Here is a 10594-nt window from a genome sequence, read left to right on the forward strand (position 1 = left end):
GGGGGGGGGGGGATCTGTGTCTGAAAGGGGAGGTGGATCGCCAGGTGCGCGTGACTTCCCCATCGCCCCGGGGAAGGAGGGGATGTGCTGGCAGCGCGCTTCCTGCCACAGTGGCTATTGTTGCTGCTGCTGCTGCTGCTGCTGGAGCAGCAGGGCGCGAAGCTGGGCGACCTCGGCCTGCAGGGCCTGGATCTCGCGATCCTTTTCCATCAGGAGGAGGTCCCGCGAGTCCAGCGGATCGGGTGTCCGCACGCCGCCCCGGCCGGTTGAGGTGATGAGCATCGCCGGAGCGGTGGCCGTCAGATCGGTGGCCGATAGGAGCGAGTCCTCGGAGAAGTTTTTGACGCGCAGGGCGCCGGCCCCGGAGCCGGGAATCAATGGTCCATCGGCCGTGCGAGTGAGGAGGTCATGCAGCAGCGCCGGCGAGGAGGCCGAGCCGGTGAGGACATCGTCCTCCTCATCGTCGGTGCCACAGAGGCGATCTCCGCCTGAGGGGGAGGAAGCCCGGGCGGCATGGCCGCCCAGATGGCCCCGAGGCCCGCCGCCACCAGGGGTGTTGGTGACCGAGGCCGAGGGGGAGGACGAGGAAGAGACAAGCCCGGCGTGCTGGCGCGAGCGGGCACCACCGGGGGTCCGAGCCAACGGCAGGGCCGACATGCTGTAGGAGGGCATGAGCGGCGGCACGCCGCCAGCCGAATGGCCCCCCCCCCCGCCGGGGATCTCAATCGAGTGTGTCCGCCGGTGGTGCAGGTGGTCGGAGGAGCGACTGGACCCGGCGGCGGTGCTGGCACTACGCTGGTGCAGGCTGCCAGAAGAGCTCCCGGCCCAGCGGCTGGCGGCGGCACCGTGGCCCGGCCCACCGGCGCGGCTGGGCGTCAGATGGTGCAGCCGAGGAAGGCGCTTGCCGCCGGCCACCGGGGTGAAGGGCGGAAGGACCAGGCCACTGAGGTTGGTGGAGGAAACGGAGGGGGAAACCGTGCGACTGGACTCGCGAGTACCAGGGACCGAGTGGAGCAACCCATCGAAGAGCTGCAAGTCCGCCTGGATGTCCACCAGGTTGGTGGCGCCCGGCCCGGCATTTCCGCCCAGGGTCGGGGTCACCAGGCTGTCGGTCGAGGCCGAGGGCGGCAGGAGCGACGTCGAAAGGGGGAGATGCGGCGGCCGGGCGCCCCACAGGGCCCCGGTGGCCAGGGAAGCCTTGGAGGCCGAGGGCCGCGCATGCTTGACGATGGGCGTGGGTGTGGGCGTCGAGGTGGGGAGGGTGGAGGGGGTCGGCCCGGGGAGCGGCTCGGCCGGCGGGGCCGTGTCAATCGGCGCCACCGGCGGCACCGAGCGCTGGAACCGGTACCGATCTGACGTGACAATGTGGAAGTCGGCCAGCAGTTCCGAGGCCACCTGGTGCACCCGTTCGGCCGAGGGCCGGCGCTCGGGCTGCGGGAGGGTCATGGCCACGGCCAGTTGCAGGGCCTTGAGCGGCCAGTTTTGGATCATCTCCTCCGGGAGCAGGGGGCGGAAGTAGGACAGAGGCTGGAGGAAGGGGTCGGTCGTGGCGCCGGCCACAGAGGCCGAGGTCCCGCGCGGGCGAAGTCCATCCAGCACGCGAAGCAACTCCGAAGTTGTGGACATCGGGTGGAGCAGCTCGATCAGCATGACACCCAAGGCGTAAATGTCAACCTTGGCGGTGTACTCCGAGGAGTTGAGTTGCTCCGGGGCAACATACTGGGCGTGCGAGCGGGGTAAGGAGTGGGGAAAGATGTGTGTGTGTGTGTGTGTGTGTGTGTGTGTGTGTGTGTGTGTGTGTGTGTCAGGTCAGCACGAGTATATGCATGTATGCGAGCATGTGTCCAGGCACAGGCATGTGCGAAGATGGATGTTGGGGACAGTTGGGTGAGGGGCACATACCGGACGGGTGCCAATTCGGGCAGTATGGCGGCGACGCTTCCCGGAGCCGAGACCTGGAAAGGGGGGGGGGAGCAAGGTAAGGAGGCGGGCGGAGAGCAAGTAGGGGACACGGGGGGTGAGCACAAGAGGAGCGAAGAAGGGGGGGGGGGCGGGGGCGGGGGGCGGGAGGCAGAGACGGATGATGGAGGGGCCCCAGGGGGCCGGGGGCAAGCAAAAGGAAGAGCCCCCCCCCCCCGACAGGTGCCGTACCCTTGGTGTGGGATGAGCGCCGACTCGATGCCCGGATATGCTCCGAGGCGCTGAGGCCAAAGTCACCGATGCGCACGCACGGCGAGAAGTCCGACTCCCAGAAGCTATCTGAGTGGTAGGGAAGGGTGGTCCGCTGGCTGGAGTCGGAGCCGCTCAGGCCCGAGGGGGAGGAGCCACTCCGGTCGGACTCGGTCCCCGAGGTGGAGCAACCATCGGCCCCGGTCGTGGAGCCGGCCTCGGTGTGATCGGAAGCCCCCGCGGTGCTGGAGGAGTCAGAGCGCCCGGGGGAGTCGGAGAACTCGAAGAAGACATTCTGCGGCTTCAGGTCCCGGTGGATGAGCCCGGAATTGTGGATGTGCACCAGGGCATCAACCACCTGGTGGAAGATGACCAGCGCCGCGGCCGGGCAGCCTGCCTGGCGGAAGGCCGCCCCGGCCAGGGCGGCCCCCTCCAGCGGCGGGGAAGACTGCTCACGCAACCGGCGCCGGGCTGCGGCCAGGCGCTCACTGCGGATGCTCAGCCACTCGCCAAGGTGGCCCTGGCAGAGTTCCATCTGGATGACCAGGTAAAGCCCCTGGGAGTTGGAGTCGGTGACGGCGGCCGCCACGGCGGCCGCCACCCCCCCGGCGGCCGAGCTCGTGCCAGTGGTCATCGATGAGGAGCCGGCCCCGGTCGCCGGGGCCGCAGCGCCACCCAGGGACGCACGCATGTGGGCGGGGCTGGTCGAAAGGCTGGGCCCCGGGCCGGTCGGCCAGCCGGGCATGCGCAGGGCCAAGCTCGAGCCACCACCGGACCCCGGCAGGGCCGGGACCGGGGCCGGCGACACCACCGGGGCTCGGGAAGGTGCCGCGGCCGCGGCCCCGCAATGTGTGCACGTGGCGCCCGGCCCGGGGACCGGGGCCGGCACGCCTCCGGCCCCGGCGGCCAGCCCGATGCTCGGTGGCTGGGGGGCCAGGAGCAGGAGCTCCGGCGCATCTGCCACACCCCCACGCCGGCGGACCTTGGAAGCGTGCGCATGCAGATCCGAACGGGCCACCGATGCCCGGCGCAGGGCCACCGACGCCGGCGGGGAGGGTGACGGCGGCGGGGCCGGCCGCGCGGCGGCCAGGTCCACCGGGCTGCTGGCGTGCGGGCGACTGCCACCGCCGGTGGCAGAGGCGGCCCCGGTGGCGGCCGATTCCCGAAGTGGCAGATTCAAGTGCAGTGGCAGGTGCGGGAAGCGCAGTTCCGAGGGGATGAGCGCCGCGGCTTGGAGCTCGGTCAGCACCGAGTCCGCGGCCTCCCGGTCGCCAGGGTTCCCCCCGCCGGCCGGCGCCTCGGAATAGGCCCCGAAGGACATGGTCCGCGAGACCCGGCGCCGGTGGTGCGGGTGAGCACCGACCGTGGCCGGGTCCACCCGGGGGTGGTGCTGCGATTGCTGGCGGGCCGGCCGCCGGGAGGCCGGGCGGTCGGCGGCAGCGGCCGCGGCAGCGGCGGTGGCAGCCGCAGCGGCCGCGGCCGCCGCCCCCGCGACCGACAGCCCACCGGAGGCCGGCGAAGAGGACGCCGACGCCGGCGACAGCCCGGACGGGGAGACCTCGCCATTGCCCGGCACCCCGACGCACGAAGAGGAGGCAGCCGACCCGGCTGCCGTGCCACCATGCCGCGGGATGCCGCTACTCGGGGACAGAGCCACGGCCGACAGGTCCAGCGAGGAACTCAGCCCGCCGGTGTAGGACCGGCGCTTGAGCCGAGACTTGGACTTCTCGATGGAGCAACCCAGCCGGGGGCTGGTGATGCCGGCCGGTGGCGGCCCCGGGGGGAGGCCACCGCTGCTGGAGCCGGGAGCACTGGCCCCCGGGGTCACCCCGGCCAGGGACCGGCTGCTGGCGGTCGGGGCAGATTCCGACACGGCGACCGGCACCGGCGAGTGGGCAGGCGGCTCGTCGGCGGCCTGCGGCGAGGCCGGCGACAGCTGCGAGCTGGGCGGCAGGCTGCTCCACTGCAGGGGCAGCGAGTGCGAATGGCCATGGGCCGATGAGCCGGTGGCCAGGGCCGCGGCAGCGGCACTGGCAGCCACCGCGCCAACAGCAGACCGCGGCCCGCGCATGGCCGGCGGCACATCAAGGCCCAGGAGCGAGGCGGACCGGCTGTCGGCCGGCAGCGGCAGGGTGGCCGCCGAGAGGGAGGTCCGCAGCGGCCGGTGGCGCGAGTGGCCGGGGGTGCCGCCTCCAGCCAGCTCATCGTCCGAGCCATCGTCATCGGTGTGGTCATCGTCGGTGGTCGGGCGGCGGGACTCCGCCGGCGGCAGCGGGGAGCCACGCACATGCAGGGCCCCCAAGCCGCGAGGCATGCGGGCATGGAGCTGCGACACGGGCGGCGCCGACCCCCCGAGGGGCAGGGGCGGGTGCTCGCCGTCGGACCGGTGGCCAAAGTCGTCATCCGACTCGGGGGTCGCCGACGGCAGGAAGGCCAACTCGTCGCGCTGGAGGATGTGCGCGCTGGACCGGCGCCCGGACCGGTGTTCGGGAACAAAGCCGCCCCCGGCCGCCAGGCCAAGAACCCCGGACGAAGCGACATCGGTCGGCCGCAGCCCGGGCGACGTCCAGGAGGACGATGACGACGAGCAGGAGGACGCCGTCGACCAGGTGGGCGAGGAGGACAGCGGACTGAGGGAAATCCCCGAGTCGGAGTTGAGCAGGAACACCCGGGACTCCTGCTCCAGGGCGTCGCCATCGGAGAACACCCCCCCGGCGAAGGCCACCTCAAACTCGTCGAGCGCCTCCACGGCCGAGTACGACCGGTCCAGCGGAATGTACCGCGGGAAGTCGCCGGGCTGGTGGTGGTGATGATGGTGGTAGGCCGAGTGGTGGTGGTGGTGGTGGTGGTAGGCCGAGTGGTGGTGCGGGTGGTGGTGCGGGTGGTGCGGGTATGCCGCCGAGTACTGCGGGCCATAGGGCCCATAGGGCGAGGGGTAGGGGCGCGGATGGGCCCCGGCCGCCATCGGGCCGGACATCGTGTCGCCCCCGCCGCCGGGGGTCACCAAGACCGGGAAGGATTCATGCTGGACCAGCGGGGCCCCGCGGTGCGAGGGGTCCCCATGGCTGGCATCCCCGCCCGGGCCCGGGGGCGAGTATACCGCATGGCCGGAGACAATGCGCATCGGGCGCGGGGTGAACAGCGATGAGCCGTTGGCTGGCGGGTCGAACTCCGTGCGCGACAGGTCGCCGAGGATCACCGGGGTCCGGCCGACGCCCGAGGCAGGCGGCCCGGCCCCGGCCGCCGGGCCATAGAAGTGCAGGTGAAAGTCCGGATCGGCCCGCGGATCGGCCCCAAGGGCGGAAACCCGCGAGGCGGAGGGCCGCCCCCCCCCGGCGGCGCGGCCCTCGCGAGGGACCACATTGAAGGGGATCAGCTCATCCTCATGGTCGGTGTCGGAATCGGCATCGGCCCCGGGGTGCGGCTGGCCGGTGTGCCACATCAGCGACTCGCCATCGGCCTCCGCGTCCAGGGGGTCCACCATGCCGGACGCCGCCTCGGGACCCGCGGCCGGTGGCGACTGGGCCAGCAGGCTGGCGGCCAGCTTCTCACGCAGGGCGCGCTGCTGCTGGATGTAGGACTCTTCATAGGAGGGGGGCGGCGGGGCCGGAGGGGGACCGGCACGGTCGCCGGCAGGGCGCCCGCCCATGCCCGGGCCCGGCGCCTCGGCAATGGCATCCAGCCGACGGGAGCCCGGGGCCCCGGCTGCGGCCAGCCGCGCCGCGGCCACCAAGTCCGCCGGGCGCACGCGATCCCGCACACCGGCCGGGCCTGCCACCGGCAGCGAGGTGGAAATGAACCCCGCGGCCGGGGCGCTGGCCCCGCGAAGGGGCCCCCAACGTGGCGGGGTGTCCCGCTCGGCCGGGGCATCGCGCGACACGCCGGACGTCGGGGACCCGGGCGAGAGGGCCGGCGACTCGACCATGGCCAGCCGGCTGTCGGAAGCCCCGGCCGCCGAGCCGGGGCATTCGGCCGGCGGCGAGTGCAGACCCTCCGCGGGGATGATGGGAATCGGCCGAGAGGCCGACCCGGCCAGGGCGGCCAGATCGTCCGGCTGCGAGGCCGACCGCGGGAAGCCGGACTCCGGCGAGGAAACCGGCGAGCAGCCGGGCCCGGCCGAGGCCTGGCCCGAAAGCCGTGGCAGGCCGCCGCCTGGCAGGGAGGGCGATGGCCCGCCGGAGTCCGTGGCCCCCGGCAGTGGCGGAGTCCCGGGGTTCGACGGGGCGGGGGAAGGCTCGCCCGACACCGTGGCCGACAAGCTCCGCAGCGAAGACTGCAGCAGAGCCAGCTGCCGGGAGGCCGACCGGACCAACATCGAGGACAGGTCGGCTGCCATGCCGGCCGCTCGTGAGGGAGACCCGGGCTGCTCGGCCACCGAGCCGAGCGAGTCGTGCGAGCGCGAGCCCGACGGCGACCCGGCCGGCGTCTGGTGCACCGGGCTGCCGGGCTCGGCCGAGGCGGTCAGCGGGGCCACCGCCAGGACGGCCGGCGCCATTGCCAGCCCGGTGGCCCGGGCGGCTGAGCCACCCGCCGTGGCATTCAGCGGCGGCGACCCGGAGGGGGGCGAGGGCGACCCGGAGGCCGGCCAGGACCCCGTGGCATTGGGTCCCGGCGAGCCGGCCGTGAAGGGACAGGGGGGGAGGCTGGCCGCGGCGTCGCGCAGGCGTTCACGCGACAGCGACTCGCTCAGGGCCGACCGCAGGGGGCCGGTCGTGGGGGCCGGCGCGAGGAGACTCGGCGACCCGCCGGCGGCGGGCCCACCCAGGGAGGTGGTCGTTGCGCCGGTATCCAGCATCAGCCCGAAGGCCAGGCTGCGGAACAGCTCCTCCGAGTCCTCCTCCGCCTCGGAGGAGGAGGAGGAGGCGGCCGAGAAGCCGGAAGAGGAGCTGCCATCCTCGAGGGTCGTCGGCACGGGCGACCCGGGGACCGGGGTGGAGCAGCCGGAGGACAGGCCGCCGCCAGCACCGCCGGCGCGGACTTGCCGAAGCATGGGGGCGACATCCAGGCTGGTGGCCAGGTCGGAGGAGTCGGCCGCCACCAGGGCATCCTCGGACAGTGAGTAGAAGGTCGGCTCAATCGGGGTGCCGGCCCCATCGGCCTCGCTGTCGGAGGAGCTGGATCGGCAGCCCCGCCGGGGGAGCCCATGCACCGGGCTACGGAAGGGGGTGTGGATCTCCCGGCGACGAAGGGGCGGCGGCGGCGGCGGCGAGGACAGCCGCGTGTGCGACAGGGAAAAGTGGATGCCATTGTCATCGGAGGCCGAATCGTCGAAGAGGCCATCGTCGCTGTCGGTGTTGTGGCTGGCCGTGTCATGGTCCCCGAAGGAGCTCCCGGACTCGTCATCCGCCTCGTCGTCGCTCCAGCTGGCGGCATGGTCGTCGGACTCGCTGTCCTCCTGGTCGTCATCGCCATCGCCATCATCATCATCATCATCTGGGCTGAAGGCGTCGGCAGAGGCGGAGTCGGTGCAGGAGTCGCCATATTGCGCGGAGCCGAATGCCACGTCGCCCGCCTCGGAGTCATCCCCATTCGCCATGGATGGCCGGGCGCGCTGCTGTCGGAAGAGGGGCTGCCGATTGCCATTCCCATCGAAGGAGAGGAAGTCCGAGGAATAGGTGGCAAGGCGGTCGGAGGAGGAGGAGCTGCTGCTGTGGTCTGCATCATCCTCGTCATCGTACTCGTCGTCGTACTCGTCGTCATACTCGTCGTCGTACTCGTCGTCGTACTCGTCGTCGTACCCGTCGGACCCAGACTCGATGATGCCGGTGGGGCCATAGTCGAACCACGAGTCAAAGTACCGGACGATGAAGGGGTGATTCAACTTGGCCAGAATGCGAACTTCATCCATCAACCGGAGGAGGGCCTCTTCGGCATTGTCCTGGAAGATGGGGATCAGCTTCAGGGCATAGATGCGCCCATCGAGCTTCTTCTCCGCTCGAATGACCCGGCCGAAGCCGCCAGAGCCGATGACTACACTGGAGTCCATCTTGAACTCGCTGGTCATGCGCTGCGCCGGGGACTGGAGGAGGCTGGAAAAGCGCCGGAGGATGAAGAAGAAGGTCTGGTGCGCCGAGAGGAGCTGCTGGTGCTGCTGATACTGCTGGTACGGGTGGTGCGGATGCCCATGATAGGGGTGCATCATGCTGGCGGCCAGGTGCTCCGGGAAATGCCCACCGGGTGGCATGCCCCCGGCCTGGGGAGGAGCGGCCGGCCGAGGACCACCCGGCGTGGCGACACCCGCCGGCCCGGGCCACAGGGCACCCGAGGAGCCGGAGTAGCCGGCGAAGTCCGCAAAGTCATGCGACCCTCCGCCGGCGGTGCGCTGCAGCGACAGCAGGGGAGGGGCACCGGCCGGCGTGGCCGGCCCGCCGGCCAGGGTCAGGCCGAGAAAGCCACTGGCGGAGCCCGGCAGCCGGCCATGGCCCGGCGGGTCGGCCGGGGCTGCGGCATGCGGAAGCGCCGGGAAGATGGTGGCCGGGCCTTCGGCAAAGGGGCCGGAAAAGACGCGGCCACTGTTCCCGACACCGGGGTTGCCGGCCGGGCCGCCGAGCGGGAAGAAGGGACCCAAGTCCGAAGATGAGCCGGGCGCCGTGACGCCCATCGAGGAGGACGCCCCGAAGGTGGAGACGGCCGCCGTCCCGGCGGAGGGGGTGGTCGAGGCCGGCGTGGCCCCGGAGAAGCCCAGCCCCGCACCAAAGCCCGGGGAGGGGGCCCCGAAGGTGGACACATCGCCGGGCCCGGTCAGCGGGCCCGGCCCCCGGCGAGAGTTCATCCGCGTGTAGATGGACATCGGCGGGGGATGGTAGGAGCTTTGCTTGTTGCCATAGAGAAAGGGCTTCGGCTCGGGGGGGGCGCTGAGCCCGAGCCCCGGCGGGCTGACCGAGCCGCGGATCCGGCTCCCGGCCGCGGCTGGCATGTCGAGCGCCGGCGTCGGACCCAGCAGGAGAGGCCCGGATTGCGACCTGGCCAGCAGCGGCGCCGGTGGCGGGAGCGGATGCGCCGCCGGCAGACCGGCCGAGGGGCCCGCCGGGCCCACCGGGACCGGCGAGTCGGCCAAGGGGCGAGCACCGGCCGCCAGGACCGTGGCAAGACTGATCTTGGCGTCGCTGTGCGCCGGCAGGGCCCATGCATTGCTGCCTGCAGACACGGACCCCGAGGGAGCCGCCTCCGAATCGACGCCAGTGCGGCCGGGGTCCCGGATGGGGGGCCGGCCGGCGGCGGCAGGACGCCTGGACCCGGCGCCTGGCTGGTACGAGGAATCAGCCGCCTCGGTCGAGAGGCCGGAGTAGGACCCGACAAAGTCGTTGAGAGAGTTGATGACCTGCGGAATTGACGCCGGGCCGAGCACGTCAGCAAGAGGGGATCGGGGGCGGGCGAGGGGCGGGCGAGGGGGAGGGGGGGGGGGAGAAAGAGAGAGAGAGAGAGAGAGAGAGAGAGAGAGAGAGAGGCAGTGCGTGCACGAGGGAACATACCTTGGACTTGATCAGAATCTGGGAGATCACAGGGATGACCGAGGACTGGATCTCCGGGTTGGTCGAGAGCAGGAGCTGGTACTGCTGCGAGAGGGTCTGGCGCAGGTGGGTCTCGAGCTCCGGCTGGGCGAGGCTATCCATCGCCGGGGCGAAGGCCTCGGGCGCCGGGTGGGCCGGGACGCCGGCGTGCGCCGGGGTGTTGCCCGTGGGGCTGGTGTCGCAGGCGCTGCCAGGGCCAGCGCCGCCGCCGCCGCCGCCGCCGCCGGCGCGCAGGATTCCGGCAGAGTCCCCGCCGCCGCCGCCGCCATGGCGGACAATGCCCGTCGAGACGCCGCCGGGGAAGTCCTCCCGAGGGGCGGTGTACGGGGTGGCAGGCGCGGTGGCCAGCGCGACCAGCGGATCATCATCGGCGCCGGGGGCAGGGGCGGGGGCGGGGGCGGCCGTCTGCCGGGCAGCACGAGCACCCGGGTGCGGGGCGGCCGACGTGGCCGGCTGCTTCAGGCCCGGCTGCCCGGCCAGGGGGGAAAGGGAGGAAGGGGGGGCCGATGGCGCCGCCACGGCATCCGGCCGTCCGCCAGCAACATGGTCGGAGTCGGTGATGGTTGCGCTCGGAGGGGGGGAGTGGCAGGGGGGGAAGGGAGACCCTCTGCCTCAGGCTCACAGCCGTGAACAGGTGGGGGTGTGGGTGTCGCGCGGGGCGGGAGACCGACACGGGGAAAAGCGGGGAAAGGGGAAAAGGGAAAGTAAGGGGGGGGGGGGACTCGATTTCCTCCTCCTCCGGCGATCAGGGGCCGCGTGTGCCGATGGATGGGCGGGTGTGCGCGCACGCGCTCCAATGGGTGGGTCGGCGATTGGGGATCGCGGGGCGGTCAAACGGCCGGGCACAGCGCGACAATCGGAGTGGTGCTCGTCTGGATGGAGAGACGCGGCCGGGGCAGGGGAGGGGGGGGGGG

The 10594-nt window shown here is 72.5% G+C and overlaps 1 protein-coding gene across 1 annotated transcript in view; it reads right to left on the minus strand.

Moving 5' to 3' along the window:
* Window positions 1-114: 114 nt before the first annotated feature.
* Window positions 115-10594, minus strand: part of H696_01264 (PEK protein kinase) — a gene marked incomplete at both ends in the record, with an annotated part of 10994 nt that continues 514 nt past the window's right edge. Inside the window, 5 exons of the mRNA XM_009495151.1 lie at window positions 115-1719; window positions 1903-1955; window positions 2152-9490; window positions 9642-10248; window positions 10527-10552. Of these exons, the coding sequence (XP_009493426.1) occupies window positions 115-1719; window positions 1903-1955; window positions 2152-9490; window positions 9642-10248; window positions 10527-10552 (9630 nt within the window). The remainder of the gene's footprint in view (window positions 1720-1902; window positions 1956-2151; window positions 9491-9641; window positions 10249-10526; window positions 10553-10594) is intronic.

Source organism: Fonticula alba (genome assembly GCF_000388065.1).
Source record: "Fonticula alba strain ATCC 38817 unplaced genomic scaffold supercont2.2, whole genome shotgun sequence".
In the NCBI taxonomy this organism is placed as follows: Eukaryota; order Rotosphaerida; family Fonticulaceae; genus Fonticula; species Fonticula alba.